We start from the raw sequence: 19329 nt of genomic DNA, 5'->3' as shown, positions 1-19329 counted from the left end.
GCGGATGTGGTGGATTCAGACGCAGCCTATGGGAAAAGAACGGATATCTCTAGCTTAAACTGGCAGATTTTTTATTTATTTTTTATTTTTATGTTACTTAGATTGACGCATGGGTGCTTAAGGATTAAGTGTCAAAAGTTTTTAAAACATTTAAAAAAAGGAAATTTAATTGCTAAAATGTACTTAAGTAACAAAAGCAAAAGTATTAATAATTTCAAATTCCTTATATTAAGTGAACCAGACGGCACAATTTTCTTGTTTTTTACATGTACTGATAGCAGGGGCACACTCCAATACTCAGACAATCCTTCACAAAAGAAGCATGTGTGGTTAGTGAGTCCGCCAGATCAGAGGCAATAGAGATGACCAGGGATGTTGTCTCAATACGTGCGTCAATTGGACCATTGTCCTGGTACTTTTGAGTGTCAGGGAAAATATAGTGAAGTAAAAGTAAAAGTTGTCAATATTATAAATAGTAAAGTACAGATACCCAAAAAAACTACTTAAGTATTTTTACTTAAGCACTTTACACCACTGTGTGTGTGTGTGTGTGTGTGTGTGTGTGCGTGCGTGCGTGCGTGCGTGCGTGTGTGTGTGTCTGTGCGTGTGTGTGTGTGTGTGTGCCTGTGTGTGTGTGTATGTGTATGTGACACAGAAGGCACCAGTGAGAGGATCAGAGGGGATCATATAGTGCAGTCTAGCTTCCTGTCTCCCTGTGTGTGACAGTGAGTACAGCTTGAGTGATGTCAGACCTGATCTCATCTCTGCACTGGGAGCATCAGACTGGTGAGTACAGCATTACTATATGTGTTTTTCACACTTATGATAAAGATGGATTTGTCAGACTGAGGATAATGTAGAAGCAAATTATTATCTAGAAAAAAACAATAGTTAATTCACTGTGCTAGTACTAAGAATTGTAATAACATTGGACTAAAGGAATCCATAGCTATGGATGAGTGGTACCCAGAGCCATATAAACGTTTATCAATCGTATATTCTCTGGTGGCACCTAATGGAGTTTGGAGAATTGACACAATGACAAAAAGACACCGCGTCTAATAATACAATGTTAGTGGAATCGTATGTGTTGCAGGGAGGTTTTAGAACAGCAACAAAATAAATGGACTTGTGAAATACCTGTCAATATTTCGCAATATGATCCTGACGTAACTGTAAAGGAGTGTATGGTCTTTCCACTCACATGACCACCTGTACCTGGAGAACTGCCTGAGATACAGTACATGTAGATATTGTTTTCAAGTGCAGGGGCTTAGATAGTTGTATGCTTTGTGTCCCTATGCTGGAACCATATATTGGAAGATATAACGGATTATTAACAATAACGGGTTGAGTGTATGTAGGCTACATCCAACAGAATTGACACATGCAGGTTATGTAGAATATACTGTGTTACAATCCCCCCCAAAAGGGGTTAACTCTTATTGGAACAGTGGTTAGCAGGTCTTGCCTACAGGCTGGAAGACCTGGGTTTGAGGCCCACAAGGGGCATTACATTGTTGCCATTTGCAAAAATTGCAACATTGGTGGCAATGGTGGGATGTTGCCATTTGCAAAAATTGCAACATTGGTGGCAATGGTGCGATGTTGCCTTGGGGGCCATCAGAGAGGGTATTGGTATAGTGAAGCGTGGGGACACGTTCTCCCGAATGGAGGGGACTGTGTAACAAACCTTGCCTAGGTAGGCCTGTTACGATGCTTGGAGACCCGCAAGGGGTGTTACACTGTTGCCATTCACTACAATAGTGATTTAAACATTTCTCACACCTTCTTTAGATGCTTCCAGAGTTGTAATGAAATAACGTGTTGAATACTGTCTTTTTCAGGCATGTTGATAGTATTGGGTGATGGCTGGCCAGATGCTATTTGGTGTAAATTGTATGATTGCTATGAAGTCAGTGCTTGGTGTGAGTAAGTACACTAATGAGTGTGACTATTGTTTAGCCTACAGTGTATGCAGAGAAATCAACTTGGTGTATATCTACTCTGGTTAGGTCGCACTCTAGCCTAGGCCCCCTGTAACAATAACAAGTGTGTTTGCAATAGCATGGGATCGTAGAAACATTTGCATTGGGTATGCCATACATATTTGGTAAAACATGTACTTGTGCTGTAGCAATAGTATAGCCTCGGTTTTTGTGTAGTACTTTGATTCTGAATCTATATTGAGTCATTGTTACTGACGGTACCTCTTTAAGACTTTTATTGTGAAGAACTTAATTATTCCCAGAAGTTACCTGTGTGCTTCCAGAGGGTAAAGAGAAGAGCTGACGTTGATGTAATTCCTACTAGGCTGCGTTCTTGTGATCAGAGAACTAATACAAGATAAAGTATTTTACCTGTTGTAACCGTGAGTTACTTAGTATAAAGACCCACAAGTCCTCTGGAGGAGATTGAATATAATATCCACGATCAAGAAATGAAGTTTACAATAGCACTGGAGTTTGTAAAGTTCTAAGTATTTGTAAGGTGTAATGTAGGCCCATACATATATGTACATCTCAGTATTGCTGAGGAGCGTTACAAGTTCTTTCTATTGATGAGGGCTGAGGCCAAGGAAACAACAGCAACTGTGGCAAGAGAGACATGATACATTAACGTCTTTGGGTCATGTCCCACCTAAAGCTGTTTGAATTTTCTTTCTGGCAGTTGCACAGACTTTACCTGCGGTCAAGTAGGAATTGGATACAGTTCACCAGTGGGTCCCTCCTTACTTATCATTTGGGAAACAAGTAGCAGTGATACAAGTAGAAAGGATAGCAGGCTTGAAGTCAATTCAAATTGAATTCAGTCACATAGAGAAGCATTGAGTAAAATTGGAATTGGATTGGAATTTCAGTTTACTTCCTGATTTGACTGAATTGAAATGGAATTGAGCCCAACCCTGAACGGTAGTATTTTTCACTATCCTTTGGAAAAGAATGGTTAGACCTGCTAGAGACGGTCCGCAAACTCAATCACTAAAAATGTTTATTTTAAATAATAAGGAACATGAGGATGGTCATGTGAACGAACACAACATTATGGTCATGTACCTGTCCAAGGTAATCACAATCTGTCACTGTCACAATCTTAAATGTGTGTTTCATTCCAAATGGATGCCAGGAAAGGTCAGTCCCTGAGATCGATATGATATTTCCAAGATATACATTTATACGATTGTTTACTAAAACTCAAATGAAAACGAAGCATTCATTGGGTGGGTATGTCATTCATTTAAATGTCCATTGAACAACAGGAAACATCCCAGCTTGTGCTGATAACATTAAAAAGCAGCCAAAATGATAGGTATTCAGTTGCAACGTGTACACAGTATCTACTACAATTGAATATCTATAATCCTGACAGATGATATTTAGTCAAGCTCAAAACACATCAGTGGATTATAATTATGTAATTATATATATATATATATATATATATATATTATATATATTACATAATTATAATATATATATATATATTACTGTAACACTTTATTTAAAGATCCGCTAAATAGCTAATAAACTCTTACTTGGCTGTAAATCATGATATGTCACTAATTAATGTATTTCTTAACATATATTTACAAATTCCTGTAGTCAGATACAGTGTAAATCAAGAACAGAAAATGATGCACGTGTATTTACTTCATGGTCAACTAACTACGTAACAATGAAGATAAGCAATTTAGCCAGACCTTAAAATTCATTATAAAAAATGTTTCGATAGAATACTGGATTTAGAATAATCAAATTGGTGCAGTCTTCAGTCCAGATGCATTTAGCCCCAGGGCTGAAAATCCCAGCAAATGTAATTGTGAAAATGTAATTCACAATAGTATACTCAAACAGAAATGTACTTTTCATAAAACACTATTTTTCAAATGGTGTACATTGTACTTGGATTTGCACATCACCCAGTGTAGTGAGTAAATGTACCTAATTCTATGGATTTACGGTATGACTTGATTGTGAATACATTCATTCCACATTTGAATCCAACATGTAGCCTAATCAGCACAGTATTTTATAAAGCCACACTATGCACCATTCAGATATTCTGATATTATTCAGATATTCTGTTTAGAATATTTTACTTGCATTTCATTGGTTTGGGTTCCTTGTATCTTATTTTGGGCCTAAGCTGTAGTGTTGTAAAGTATATTACAGTAACACTAACCTGTACTGGTTTCAGTCATTTGAAATTTGTGTAGCTTAAGCTACTGGTGTAGTTTACTGTTACGACACGTACAGTGTACTTGAGTACTGATGAACACTACTGACAACTATGGCCTATTAAAGGAATGGGTGGATGCCTATGAACACAAAAGTAAAGTAATACAGTCTTAACATACATATTTTGTTATGAAATATACCTATATTTGGTCCTCTCTTGCAGGTGCATTGAAAAAATTGAGAACAGACATTCAGGCTGAGGCAGGTGCTTCCTTTGGTTAAAGTCACTCTAGAAATAATCTCATGTTTCCAATACTGTGCAAGCGAGGGATAATTTTTCATAATGAGATACAAGGATTCCCTCGTTCAGACTTTCATAAACATGACTAATAGCTCTCTCTCTCTCTCTCTCTCTCTCTCTCTCTCTCTCTCTCTCTCTCTCTCTCTCTGTTGATCAGTTTTCTCCATTCAAAGTAAGACTGAGATATTGTGTTTGACATTTGGTCCTCCCTCTTGTATTTCCACTTGGGTTGTCGTTTTTAATTCCAGCAAACATACGTCAGCTTATGACAAGGTTTTCATGACAAAATATAATTTTACCTGATTCACAACAAGTGTTCAATGTGGTTTGCTAAAAATACCCCATGCTAAATTATTTTGGCAATTGTTTCATTACTATGATGTTTCAGTCATGTGACATTTTCCCTATTCACCTGCAGAGAGCTAAAAGCTCTCTAGGATATGTTCAAATACAGACAGTTAGATATGAATTGCCTTGATTTAAACACTTTACTGTGCACTTTGCTGTAAACATACATTGAGTTGGAGTAAGTACATACATTGGGGTAAGTTGTTTTCAAGCAGGACACTTACATAAAATGAATCATAACATTTTACGGCATGAAAACATCAAAGCATGCAGACCATGGGGATAGTAGAGAAAGAGAAAGAGAAAGGGGGAAAAGATAAACAGATAAACAAACTTTCTGGGCTAACGGAGGCAGTTACACGACCCAGGGGTTTCAAAAGGCCTTGAACAAAGTTTACCTGACATGAATTGTGTATTGCAAAAAAAGGTGTTTTCACAATCATTTCACAAAATGTCACATATCTGTTATTCTGAGCCTCTCTTTCCACTGACATTTAACTGTTATTTCTTTAAACACAAGAGAACAACTGAGTTCATGTATGATTGAAAGTGACAGAAAGCAAAGGGAACAGTACCAGGTACCTCCCCATCTGTCTTGGTCACAGCTCTCTTCATGTCTCAGTTCGACTGCCTTCCATATCAAACATGAAACCAGGAGATCCAGTGGCCTAATGGACCATCAAACACCCGATGAGTTAGCGAGAGAGAGTGCGAGAGAGAGAGCGAGAGAGCGAGAGTGAGAGAGACCCAATGTATAGGAAAGAGGGGGACATCATAAGAGGAATCAGGGATGTCTCAAAAAACCAATCACCCCCTCTTTTATCCCTACCCCCCACACTATCTCTCATTCTCTTTTTCGGTAATGACTTTGTGTGGTGTGCGCACAACACCTTCAAATCGTTAGGTCTCTGACTAACGAGGGAGTCCTCACTTTCAGGTGTTTTCCACAGGAGATTCTTTGGTCAATTTTTTATAAATGTTTTCTCATTCCCATGCTGCATCAGAAAATATAATTACAACAAACTTTGAATGCTTGGGAATCTGAGACAACGTGTATTTCTATGGGTCAGTGCATAACATATCTTACTGTATTTGCGCTTTGAACTGGTTTTGCAGTCTTTCAAATTCTTTGAGTGAGGATGATGATGTCCTTGAACCAGTACGTTTTCGACAGAGGTCCTACGCCTAACTTCTGTATTGATGCGTGGAGTGTCAGTAAAACCGTTATCAAGACCTTTATACATGCAGCATTCTAAAGTCCTACCGAAAGGCCCAAGTAGGTGATAATTCAGAGACAGGGAGTGTTCAACCCTTTTTTCAGTTAATCTCAGAACAGAGCACAGGCAGACAAAGAGAGCATGAAAGAATGCAAACATCAGAGAGAGATGAGACGTGAGTGACTTGTTTGTTTGGTGCTTGTTGTGGTTCTTGTCTCCAAACCACCTGAGCAGTGTTTCTCTAGTACAGGTAACTCTTCAGTTGAAAAATGGCTTTAGTGGCCATAGAACATGAAGCAATTTTTAGTCAAACACACATATTTCATGGTGCTAGATAGAAAACAGGTTCTCGTTAGAAAAGGCTATGATAATTCTTGCCCACACTCAAATGTACAAACACATTGTGAACCTTTGTCAGGTCAACCTTCTTGTCCTTGCCTATGTGTTTCACTTAGAAGACGGTCTTAAACGGTTAGACAGTTTTTATTTTGCCATTTAGCAGACTCTTTTATCCAGAGCAACTAGGGTTAAATGCTTTTGCTCAAGGGCACATCGACAGAATTTTCACCTAGTCGGCTCAGTGATTTGAACCAGTGACCTTTCAGTTACTGGCCCAACGCTCTTAATCGCTAGGCTACCTGCAGCCCATGTTCTCTTTCCCATAAAGACACAGTAAAGCCAACATACAAAAACAATTGGATTGAACGTTGGATACTTTTTGTTGTTGACTTTCAGGCTGAGATGTCTTTACCAAGACAAGTCTTGAAATGCCTTTACGTGGACAAGTTACGCGAGCACATCTCAAGTTTATCTCTAGACTTCAGCTCTAAGAGTTAGTTTCATATACAGTAAATTGTAATGCAGGTAGTTAGGGACACATAGATTAACAGGTGGTAAATGGGGTGCTGGTTCTACTGTAGTTTTGAGTGCACACATGATCCCACTTTCTGGAAAGCTATGTACTAAGGAGGGTATATACAGCATGGAGAGGCACATGTGAAGTGAACACAGGTGTTTCTTCACCCAAGACAACGGTTAGAACCTGCTAGGCTTTTAAAATAAGTTATCAAATAGGGTTCGCACTAGATTCAAGGGAGTTGCAATTCCTATGGGTTTTATATTGAACTTAGTAAAACATATAATCATAGTTGTAGAGTGAAACAGAAAAGTGCCATCAAGCTTCAATTCACTCTATTACCTTTAGTACATTTTGTCATCTTCATTGAGCTCGCGTCGATGAATGATTTTGCATGACTCTTTGCAATTTTTTTTGTATTTGAAAGAACATTTTTGATATTGGTATATCATACTTGACCATTTGTGTCATTTATGTATTTCAGTTATCTCAGCTCTTTCTTTTCGAAATTGTGCACCACGAAATTTGCCTAGCGGTGAATTTTACATAGCTTAATACATGAATCGAACTTGACATTGATTTACTAGATCATTGTTATACTCAATGTGGAATGAGGTTCATACTGTAGGAGATCGTCCTCACACGGGGCACAAATTGTGCAAGGGATGCTCCTCACACGGGGCACCAATTAGATAAGGTGTGTTATGAATTACGAATTTTGAGTTATAGACATAAGTTTGGAATCATTGTGAAGAGGGTTGAAGTAATTTTATTATCTTGTAAAAGTTGTGACTCTGGGCAGGAAATTGAATATTATTGAATACATTGTTCAAGGTGTATGTCTGATTATGAGTAACAATAGCACGACTATATGGTCAATGTTAAATACGTAGCATACTGGTACAGTCGCATGAAATCTGTGGGAACATTTAAAGATGCAATCGACAATAGTTCCTGCTGTTCGATGGTCATTTCAATTAATTACATAGTCTACGTTCAACTGCTCTTATTCATGTACCCAATCTTGTGACGTTACCGTGTTGCTTTTACCAACAAAAAAACAATCAACCAAATCAAATGAAATATGAATTCTTCTTTAAATTATTCACTTGTTCATGTGTGGAAATCTGAGCATGTGTTTGTGGGATAATGATTACATTTCATAACCAAAAATGGTCTGATGGTGGTCATTAGAATAAGGATGGATTATGCGATTTCAAAATGGATCCTGCTAAATATGGTGTTATCTTTTTCAAGGGTTCAGTACCACAGATTAATTGGCCAGGTCCATTTGTCTTTCAGTGGTCAGCCTTTTTGATGAAGCTTTATTAGAGCATTATTATAAGCTCTTAAATGTGATGCTTTGTTAAACTTTGTATATTTCAAAGGCCTACGAATCTGATTCAGGCCTATAATCGGTACACCTAGTTATCCTTTTACTGCAGTGGGCTAAATCAGGGTCACAGAGTGTTTCTGTGTAGTCTTGAACAAATCTACTTTGAAACAAAGGTTTACACCTCACACACATGGTTATTTTATTTAATTTTTTATTAATTATGAAATTATGAAAAATATGAATAACATAATTTGACTGCAGGAAAGGGCTACATATATATATATATATATATATATATATATATATATATATATATATATATATATATATATATATATATTAATGTCAGTTTTGGTAATTTTACTGATTCAATAAACATGTGCTGCAGGCACCCAGTTTCATGTTTAAACTGTTGTTTGGCTATATACAATGAAACAAGAGAGATACGTAGTTGTGTGTGTTTCTAGATTTCTTGGTTCTCTCTGCTGATTTATGTGCTGTCTAATGTAGATGAAACCTGTGACCGAGCAAAACATTTGTAATTTTATGGCCCGAGCGAAGCAATGTAAGGTGAATAACGACTGGCAGAAGTACATCAAATTGACTGACTATTGTTGACATGTGGGTTAGAATAATATTGATGATGATGATAACAACAATGAATATAATAATAATGGTTCAAATATGAACTATTATGTAGCCTATTTTGTTATTACCGGCTGTTACTGCGCTAACATGCTAGCGAAAAATGTAGCTAATATAATCCCCCCTTTCTTCAGCCAATTAAAAATATCACTGCTTTGGTCTTAACGCACTTGACCAATAACTGTACATTTCCTGATTCCTTTTAGACCAATCAGTAGTGAGGGAGGTGCAAAAGGGTTTAAAAGCAAAGTTGTTTCTCTGAAAATCAACATTTCCGCCTGGCTCTTCATCATTGGCGAGGGACTCTCAATGCTATCCGCCGAACGTAAGTATAGAAAAGGATGTTAACTGAGATGCTAGATGTAATATGGTATAATAGCTCTCTATGATCATTGATTTGTGGTAAACAATGTGAAAGTATTGATGTAATAACTCTATTAATCATTGTAATGACTGCTCGTAGTAGACCATCAAGTGTCTAAATCAGACAACTATATTTACAGAGAAAACATATGTGGGTTTCTTCTGCATTAATGAATGCAGAATATTTGTCACAATTTATTGCACTTTCATAAAATGTTACATGCTGTCCTATAGCGTATGCCCGCTTTGCATTCACAGTAAAGTAAAACTTGTTAACTTAACCTTAAATTAGAATAAGAGAGGTAACAAGTGCGTTTCAGATAAATGTTGAAATGGCGGTCAACCCAATGTACTTGTCCACTGATGTATTTACCTGTCGTGCTACCCCGGTAAATAGACATTTCATGGTTTCATTGCCATTGTATTTTTACCACATTTCGCAGACAGACTTTTTAATGTACTGTAAAGGCCCTCTCTGAACTGATGCTCTCAAACCAGAGACACTCCTCTTTGCGCTAGGCCTATCTGGTCCCATTGAAATTCATTCCCCTGGTTTACAGATGTGACATGGCTATACACACCTCACATACAAGTCATAAAGGTTCAACAATTATACTCATGTTACTTATACTGATAAGCTCTGTGGGGAAGAATGATTTAGTCCGATTTTACACATCATGTGTTTTGTACTGTGTACAATTAAATTGCAGGGCTCAGGATCAGAGTTCCACGACCTTATAATATGAGACAATTCTGTAAGATTATTCCTTCATAGACGGATCCTGTCCTCCCACCCCCTCTCTTCCCCTTCGCATCCCCCTCTCTCTTTTTGCTGTTTAACCTCCGCCCTAACCACAGACACGATCATCTTCTTTTCTGGGTTAACTGTTCAGGTGCGATCTCTCTCTCTCTATCTCTCTCTCTTCCTCTCTCTCTATCACTTGTCCTCTCTCTCTCTCTGTCTTGCTGTCCTCTGTCTTGCTCCCGCTATCGCTTCTATATAGCTCTATGCTTCCTCTTCCTCCAGAACCTCACTACTTGTCTCTCATATCCCACTGCCGTTACCAACATCAACAGACAGATAAGTCTTACAAAGTTTAGAGGTGAGGAATGGCCTACACAAATATTTCAAAACGTTTCTCAAAACATATTTTATCTCATCATATAATGTATTGTACTACAACAATTAACATAGGTCTAACAGCTGGCCTGAATTAAATAACATTTTAGTTACACAAACTACCGCCTGATATTTCTATCTGACTTTGATCTTAAAAACATGTAAAGTAATTTTTATAAAGAGAAAGGCAGAAGGGAGACACATTCCCCTGTCCTGTAGTAGCAGGAGATGAAGTAGGTGAGGTGAGGTTGTCATGGAAAGAGATAGGAACGACGAAGGCCAAGATGAGTTTCGTCATCATGACGAAGGCCGAAAAGTCAAAATGCTTCCAAGCTTTTTAGAATCTGTTTATGCCACTTAAATAAAGGCATTTTCATATTATGAAGAGTCAGGCTAATAAATAAAAAGGAAAACTTTTATTTTTATGGTTTCAATAACCTTTCATCTGGGTCCGTAACGACTGGATATATATTTTTCCCCATGCACCTGCTGATACTTATTTGGGTGCTTATCAGTGCATTCAGAAAGTATTCAGACCCCTTCACTTTTTCCAAATGTTGTTACATAACAGCCTTATTCTAAAATTGATTAAATTAATTTTCCCTCATCAATCTACACACAATACCCCATAATGATAAAGCGAAAACAGGTTTTTAGAACATTTTGCAAATGTATAAAAAAATACTTATTTGCATAAGTATTCAGACCCTTTGCTATGAGAATCGAAATTGAGCTCAGATAAATCCTGTTTCCATTGATTATCCTTGAGATGTTTCTACAACTTGATTGGGGTCCACCTGTAGTAAATTCAGTTGATTGGACATGATTTGGAAAGGCACACACCTGTCCATATAAGGTCCCACATTTGACAGTGAGATTGTCCGTAGAGATCCGAGACAGGATTGTGTCGTGGCACAGATCTGGGGAAGGGTACCAAAAATGTTCTGCAGCATTCAAGGTCCCCAAGAACACAGTGGACTCCATCATTCATTAAATGGAAGAAGTTTGGAACCACCAAGACTCTTCCTAGAGCTGGTTGCCTGGCCAAACTGAGCAATCGGGGGAGAAGGGCCTTGGTTAGGGAGGTGACCAAAAACCCGGTGGTCACTCTGACAGAGCTCCAGAGTTGCTCTGTGGAGATGGGAGAACCTTCCAGAACGAAAACCATCTCTGCAGCCCTCCACCAATCAGGCCTTTATGGTAGAGTGGCCAGACGGAAGCCACTCCTCAGTAAAAGGCAGCCCGCTTGGAGTTTGTTAAAAGGGATGTGAAGGACTCTCAGACCATAAGAAACAAGATTCTCTGGTCTGATGAAACCAAGATTGAACTCTTTGGCCTGAATGCCAAGTGTCATGTCTGGAGGAAACCTGGCACCATCCCTACAGCATCATAGGGGCGGCAGGTAGCCTAGTGGTTAGAGTGTTGGACTTGTAACCGAAAGGTTGCAAGCTTGAATCCATGTGCTGACAAGGTCAACATCTGTTGTTCTGCCCCTGAACAAGGCAGTTAACCCATTGTTCCTAGGCCGTTATTGAAAATAAGAATTTGTTCTTAACTGACTTGCCTAGTTAAATAAAGTAAAAATAATATAAAATCATGCTGTGGGGATGTTTTTCAGTGGCAGGGACTGGGAGAATAGTCAGGATTGAGGGAAAGATGAACAGAGCAAAGTACAGAGAGATCCTTGATGAAAACCTGCTCCAGAGCACTCAGGACCGGTTCACCTTCCAACAGGACAACAACCCTAAGCACACAGCCAAGACAATGCAGGAGTGGCTTCAGCTAGAGTCCAGACTTGAACCCGATCAAACATCTCTGGAGATGCCTGAAAATAGCTGTGCAGCGACGCTCCCCATCCAACCTGACAGATCTGCAGAGAGGAATGGGAGAAACTCCTCAATTACAGGTGTGCCAAGCTTGTAGTATCATACCCAAGAAGACTTGAGGCTGTAATCACTGCCAAAGGTGTGTGGAAGGACCACCAGAAGGCAGACTGGGCTCACGGATAGTAGCCAACAAGGCATGTGAGACAAGGTAACCAGAGGCAATTAAGCACAGCTGATGGTACTAATGACCTATTATCTTTTCCCTACAAGAGAGAGGAGGGAACCAGCAAGAAAGGGTGAAGATAAACTAGCTCTGGAGAAGGGCGACCAGGAGAGAGGAGCTATCCAAGAAGATCCATTAAGACGGTGACAAATCTGTTATAGTTTAAAGATAATCGTCTTGTGATCCTGTGTGATCTAAAGAAGAAGATGTATGTTGTTCCTTGGGAGATTCTCAATGACTGTGTTGGAGTGTTTGTATTGTCAGTAATCCCTCAATAGAGAACTGTGAACTATTCCACCTTTCCGCTTTAGAGTAACACCAAATTACTTGGTCCGCTCACAGGTGCTTCAACAAAGTACTGAGTAAAGGGTCTGAATACTTATGTAAATGTGATATTTTAGTTTATTTATTTATTTTTGGCAAAAATGTCTAATAACCTGTGTTTGCTTTTTCATTATGTGGTATTGTGTGTAGATTGATGTGGGGAAAAAAACAATGGAATCTTTTTTTGTGACGTAACAAAATGTGGAAAAATTCAAGGGATCTGAATACTTTCCGAATGCACTGTATATTAGCTCTATTTCACACGTGTGAATTGTTTTTTTTTTGTGCATATCCCAACTTCCCCTGAGACACCCTCAGAGAGTGGGGTCATGGCCAGGGTCTGCCATTATCAACAGCCACCCTGGAGCATTGGCTCAGGGATTCGATCTAGCGATCTTTCGGTTATTGGCCCAACGCTCTTATCGCTAGGCTACCTGCCGCCCATATGGTAGCACTTACCCTGGTAGCAAGTTCACTTTCTAACACACTATAAAGAGTACCTTGATCCTTGATTTTTTTTATTTGACCAAGATAACAATCTACTACTAGTATATTGTTGTATAGTCCTCCCCAGTAGACACCCTTCTGTCTTCTCCACGGTAACGTTGGATAACATGCCAACTCACGGCAGCTCACGGCAGGTCCCGTGTGGCTCATTTGGTAGAGCATGGTGTTTGCAACGCCAGGGTTGTGGGTTCGATTCCCACGGGGGACCAGTACGAAAAAAGAAAAAAAAAGCATGTATGAAATTTATGCATTCACTACTGTAAGTCGCTCTGGATAAGAGCGTCTGCTAAATGACTAAAATGTAAACGTTTTTTGTTAATGCACGTATTCGTAGTTTGGTGGAGTAATTCTACAATGTTAGATTCAGTAGATCATGATCATCCTCTAAGGTGAAATTGTTTGCAGCCTAGTTGACACAACACACGATACAGTTGAAATCTGACGAACTCTTTGAATTGGATTATATTACATTCTTTAAATTGCTCCTGATAACTCTATGCTACCTTTAAGTGCACATCCCTGTCATGACAGCCCGAACTGTTACATTCATCGTGAGCTGACTGTACTCCGTTCACACACAGGTTAAAGCATTGAGATGAAAAGAGAGAAAAAGGTGCAGAATGCTTCAAACAAAAATTCTGACATTACCCACAACACACCTACGACTAAAACACGCACACACGCGCACACACACGCACACACACACACACACACACACACACACACACACACACACACACACATGCATGAACACACAACACAGAAAACAGAATAAACAACTACCATAGACCACACTCCCAGTGTACGACTGCCATTGTGGTCTTTTTTTTCTTCCATCAAGCGTGGAGAAATCCGCCTTTCGTGGAATAGAGGAGGAAGGGAGGGGGTGTGTGAGTGAGCGGGGAGGAGAGGAGGTGAGGATATGGATATGAATCTACACTTCGTGAAATCAGGGTCCACCACAGCCTCAGCATTCGCCCCCTCTCTCTTCTCCCCCATCCCTCTCTCTTTTTTTTGTGTCTCAACCAAAGCCCACCACAAAGCTACTGCTTCTCTCCCTCCACCTTTCTTCGTTCTTCCTCTTCTTTTTGTCTGTCTCTCAACTTCTCTAAATCAGAGACCACCACAAACCCCATCCTTTCTCTTTTTTTTGTGAACTGTTTTGTTTCCACAGTATTCGATCTCGGATGACAGGAAATACATGAGTATAGCAAGTCGCCTTATTCAGCTTTTGCTGCTCTTTGTTTTCAGGAGAAGCTACAAAATGAAGTATGTTTCTGGATACCTTTCAATCGTTATTGCTTTGTTCATCTCTTCAACAGGTAAGAGAGAATTTTCTGAAAGTGTTTATACTCTATGTTATATTATATAGCAACAGATACATTTCTGTAAAGGTAACTTACTTTTGGGCGTAAAGTATATTGCCTTCTGTGTTCTCCCTCAGGGGCTGAAGATGTGGTGTATGGTCAGGTGGGAGGGATGGTCACACTCCCCGTGTTGAAGTGGGGTTCAGAAAAGGTGTTGGTACAATGGTACTTTGGGATGAACACACAACCTTTGATAACCCGCAACGCCCAAGGTCGAGAGACGATAGGTGAGTAAGATTAGTGCTAGAGGGTATCCAGCTTTAATCAAGCGTGACCTTTTTTTTTGAGCCAGAAACATATTGAGTTAAACAGTATTTGATAGTTGGCAGTATTTGGTAGTTGGCTTTATTTGACCTGATTTTGACTAGCTTACAATTTGAGGGTTGCTGGCATTAGAATATCAGGTGCCTACTACTGTTGTTCTCTTGAGCACTTAACCCTTGACCTGCTCAGGGTTACTGCTCTGCCTCTGCAGGTAGCCCTCTGCTGCTTCCACATTCTCATATGTTTGTGTGGTGTCCAGTTGGGTTGGGAATAATATAAGACAGCAAGAAGACCCCTTTCTCATTCACACATACAACTACTACTACTACTACTACTACTACTACTACTATTAATCACTTGATTATTGACATGCAGATCCACAGTGGAAAGACAGGCTGTCTCTGTCAAAGACTGACTTCTCCCTGATCATCAACAAAATCAGACTGGAGGACTTCAAATCCTTCAAATGTGAACTGAAAGATTTCAGGCCACAACAAATTACCTCAGTCACCTCATTCAGACTGTCCCATGGTAAGTGCAGAGTGAAAGAGATGAGGAAGGAAATGGGACATTGTGTTCAGTCACCATCATGTGGGGGAAACAAGTACTGCACACGCATGTATACAAATGTACCTTTGTTTACCCCCCTCTCTCTCTGTCTCTCTCGCTCTCCCTCTCTCCCCCCCTCTCTCTCTCTCTCTCTCTCTTTCTCTCTCTCTCTCTCTCTCTCTCTCGGGCTCTCTCTCTCTCTCTCTCTCTCTCTCTCTCTCTCGGGCGCTCTCTCTCTCGGGCGCTCTCTCTCTATTTCTCTCCATCTCTCCTCTCTCAGTGAGTGTACAGCCAGTCTCTCCCTTGTTGGTTGGGAAGAATCTTAATCTGAAGTGTGACATAAAGGAAATATTTGAGGGGACACAGAGAAGATGGCTTAGTCCCCAGAAACAGGACCTGAACAAGGACACGCGTGTCCAGATCGGAAATGACGGCAGCCTGAAAGTAATGAAAGTCACTGGTCAAGACCATGGAGAGTGGACCTGTGTGGTGACATACCAGGGCAGGGAAACATATGTCAACACCCCTGTTACTGTAATAGGTAAGTGTTAAATTAGATAAAATGGTTTATGGTCTTCTAGATTAAATAATTTTCCCTCAAGAGGTAAAATGTCTTCAGACTGAGGTTAAACTGTCCCTTTCCTATCTCTGTCTCTCATTCTCTCTCCTCTCTCTCTCGCTCTCTCTCACTCTCTCTCTCTCTCTTCCCTTCTCAGACCTCTCCCCTGCTCATTCACAGCCTATCTACACCTCTGTCTCCTCCTTCTCTCTTCTCCATCTGCCATGTTTCTTTTCCTTTCCTCTGCCTCTATCCTGGTCAGACAGCCAGGAAAATGGCATCCAGGGAGGCCGCTGGACCTTTACCCCAAGCCCAGCGGCAGGCTCCCTCACTGGGGTTGTCCAGACCCTCGTCAACCTCTCCCTGGGGCCTCCATTAGCCTGGGTGGTCAATCAGAAGAGAGGTCTGGATGTCTCAGCCCTGCAGAAGAAAAATCTAAACCTCTCCCTGTCAAAGAAAGGGGTGACGGTGGGGGACAGGGGCAACTACACCTGCGCTGTGGAGTTCCAGAGGGACGACACCCTGAAGAGAGTAATGCGTGTGGAGGTGCTACAGTGTAAGTCAAGCTTTGTGGCAGTCCTGATAAAACGTCCTTCCTACCTTCTTTACTTCCTAACTTTGTTGCTACCTTCCTTCCTCCCTCCTTTAACTCTTCCCTTACTTATTTCCCCCTTCTTTCTGCCTACAAAGTGAGGAGTGACAAATCACTTTGATTTGTCAGGGCTCAATTGTTCAATCAGTACCTCCCGACATCTCTCTAACCTTCCCTTCTTCCCTCTCTATCCCTCTATCCCTCTTTCTCCCTTCATTGTAATTCAAACCCGCCAGACCATCGTCATGGCAATGCTATTCCCCCTTTCTATGCTTCTGTTTATTGCACCCAGACAGTTTTCTCATCTCCTTCTGTCGTTCATTGGGTACAGTCTGTCCCCGGTGTATTGTGTCCTGTGTCTAATTCAGTGGATAATACACTTGTCTAGCTCCACTTGTTTTAATAGGGTATAATGAGGTTTCTCTCTGGCAGGATAATATGCCAGCTGAATGGATACTAATAACAAAAAACGTGTTTCTCCACATTTTTGTAAAAATATACATCTTTTTTGTCTGTCTCTGCCTTTTTTTCACATCAAAAAGGTGAATTTTCTTTCTCTGTCTGTCTCGCTCTCGCTCACTCTCTCTCTCTCTTGCTCTCTCTCTCTCCTCCTGTCCAGTGTTTACCTCTCCAGTTCCAGTGGCCTTTGTAGGTCAGGAGGTCAACCTCACCTGTACCCTGGGCCAGCCTCTGACCTCTGACCTGGAAGTGAAATGGATCCCACCACATCACTCCACCCTCCTCCCTTTAGGCTCCTCCACCCACCCCACCCTTCTCACCATCCCTGAAGCGACGTATGGAGATGGTGGGTTGTGGAGGTGTGAATTGTGGGGGAACAAAACCAAGCTGACGTCAGTGGAGATCACACTGAAGATCGGTGAGGAAGGAGAAACAGAAAGTGACATGGTCAGGATGTGGTTAGGGTGCGGGGTTTAGGGTGCGTGGTCAGTGTGTGTGTAGAGGTTAGGTTGTGACTATTGAGGTTAGGGTGTAATTAGCCTCACTGGCCAGTGGCCACGCTTACTGCAGCACTTTAAACAGTATAGTACCACAGTACTACTACAGTAATTAAGTACAATGTACTTATAGCAGACAGTACTATAAGCCTGTAAAGAAGGAAGCTCTGATGTGTGCTTTGCACACCTACCTTACGGGTATGCTATTCAGTGTGTGGTTATGAGCATAGAGGTATATTTCAGTAAAGCCCACCCAGAAATACAATATATAACTTTAAAAAAATTATAATACTATTATTGAAAACCACATACTGTCATACGTTAATACTTCTTTATTGGTTTGATAGGCTGTAAAGTTATCAGTGTAAATGTAAAGTTATCAGTGTAAATGTAAAGTTATCAGTGTAAATGTAAAGTTATCTGGGGTAAATGTAAAGTTATCAGTGTAGAACTCGCATACTGATTCTGTTTCTCTTGATGGTGTTCTGATGGACAGAGCGAGTCCCCGTGGACGTGTGGCTGTTGGTCACCATCTGTGCTGCAGCCGTCATCTTCGTCCTCCTCCTCATCCTCACTGTCATCCTCATCCGACGCCACAGACAGGTAGAGTTTGGTGATTTAATCAGATATTTATTTTAGCATAAATATGTACTCACTGTCTCTTACATTTTGCTGTGTCTTGTTGGTAGTGTTACTGAGCTTTCCTGTGTGTGTTTCTATCGGTTTTCAGCGGATGATGATGCCCAGACGTGGCAAACGCAGATTCTGCAACTGCAAAGAGTGAGTGTAATTTCCTGCGCACGTACGTACACACACACACACACACACACACACACACACACACACACACACACACACACACACACACACACACACACACACACACACACACACACACACACACACACACACACACAAAAGTCTGTGTATTGGCCTTGAATGTGCAGAGTTGTTCAAGGTGATGCATGTTCAAGGTAGAAGCCTAAACGTTTTTTGCCTCTCTTGCCCACTACATTTTTGTTGACTTGGGCTATCTGTTGCACCTCCCATATTTGAGAAATACTGTGTGAGAATGGTTATATACAGTGCTAACCATTCTGTTTTCCTCTGTTACAGCCCCACACCAAAAGGATTCTACAGAAACTAGAGATATCGTACAGACAGGAATCCCTGTCAATGGACAATGTCTCTACTATTTTGTCTTAACTATTCTATTCTGATAAAAAGAAAAACCAAAAGGACAAAAGAAGCAAGAAAGAAGATGTTTTCATGTGATATTTGATAATAGATTTCACAAGTGTATATTGTCATGCTTTATGACCTATGATTGAGCTACAATTGAACAAATACTGTATATAAATATGTATAGCTACTGTCACTTTTGTATTACTGTACACTGAGCTTACAAAACATTAAGAACACGTGCTCTTTCCATGATATAGACTGACCAGGTTAATCCAGGTGAAAGCTATGACCCCTTATTGATGTCACTTGTTAAATCCACCATGGGTTGTGTACATGTGCCATTCAGATGCTGAATGGGCAAGACACAAAATGTAAGTGCCTTTGAACGGGGTATGGTAGTAGGTGCCAGGCACACCGGTTTGTGTCAAGAACTGCAACACTCCTGGGTTTGTCACGGTCAACCGTTTCCTATGTGTATCGCAGTGGAGGCTCCTCAGAGGAGGAAGGGGAGGACCATCCTCCTGAGTGAATTTCCTAAAAATAAAAATAGTGAAACATTTTTTTTAAATTATCCTTTTTAGATAAAACTATACTAAATATATTCATGTCACCA

At 40.3% G+C, this 19329-nt stretch overlaps 1 protein-coding gene across 5 annotated transcripts; it reads left to right on the top strand.

The window, feature by feature from the left end:
* The first annotated feature begins 576 nt into the window (after positions 1–576).
* Positions 577–19273, top strand: LOC100136501 (T-cell surface glycoprotein CD4). Of its 5 annotated transcripts, none has more exons than XM_045718349.1 (11): positions 577–786; positions 9088–9206; positions 14496–14566; positions 14689–14838; positions 15251–15406; positions 15705–15965; positions 16141–16539; positions 17195–17380; positions 18028–18134; positions 18262–18311; positions 18648–19273. In XM_045718349.1, exons 3-11 carry the CDS (start codon positions 14509–14511, stop codon positions 18676–18678), a joined length of 1398 nt encoding a protein of 465 aa, XP_045574305.1. In that variant the 5' UTR covers positions 577–786; positions 9088–9206; positions 14496–14508; the 3' UTR covers positions 18679–19273. The 5 variants fall into 5 exon arrangements, with proteins under 5 accessions (XP_045574305.1, XP_045574306.1, XP_014055855.1 ...); XM_045718350.1 differs by having other exon boundaries at positions 18262–18333; XM_014200380.2 differs by having other exon boundaries at positions 17195–17452.
* The last annotated feature ends 56 nt before the right edge of the window (positions 19274–19329 follow it).

Source organism: Salmo salar, chromosome ssa05 (genome assembly GCF_905237065.1).
Source record: "Salmo salar chromosome ssa05, Ssal_v3.1, whole genome shotgun sequence".
Lineage (NCBI taxonomy): Eukaryota > Metazoa > Chordata > Actinopteri > Salmoniformes > Salmonidae > Salmo > Salmo salar.
This window is presented reverse-complemented; position numbering and strand designations above follow the sequence as displayed.

What these genes read in the sequence shown, in the direction of transcription:
- LOC100136501 (XM_014200380.2), top strand. Translation starts at nt 14,509, where the DNA reads ATGAAGTATGTTTCTGGATACCTTTCAATCGTTATTGCTTTGTTCATC. An exon ending in TTTGTTCATCTCTTCAACAG is followed by an intron (nt 14,567 to 14,688) that starts GTAAGAGAGAAT and finishes GTTCTCCCTCAG; the next exon opens with GGGCTGAAGATGTGGTGTAT. An exon ending in GGAGATCACACTGAAGATCG is followed by an intron (nt 17,453 to 18,027) that starts GTGAGGAAGGAG and finishes TCTGATGGACAG; the next exon opens with AGCGAGTCCCCGTGGACGTG.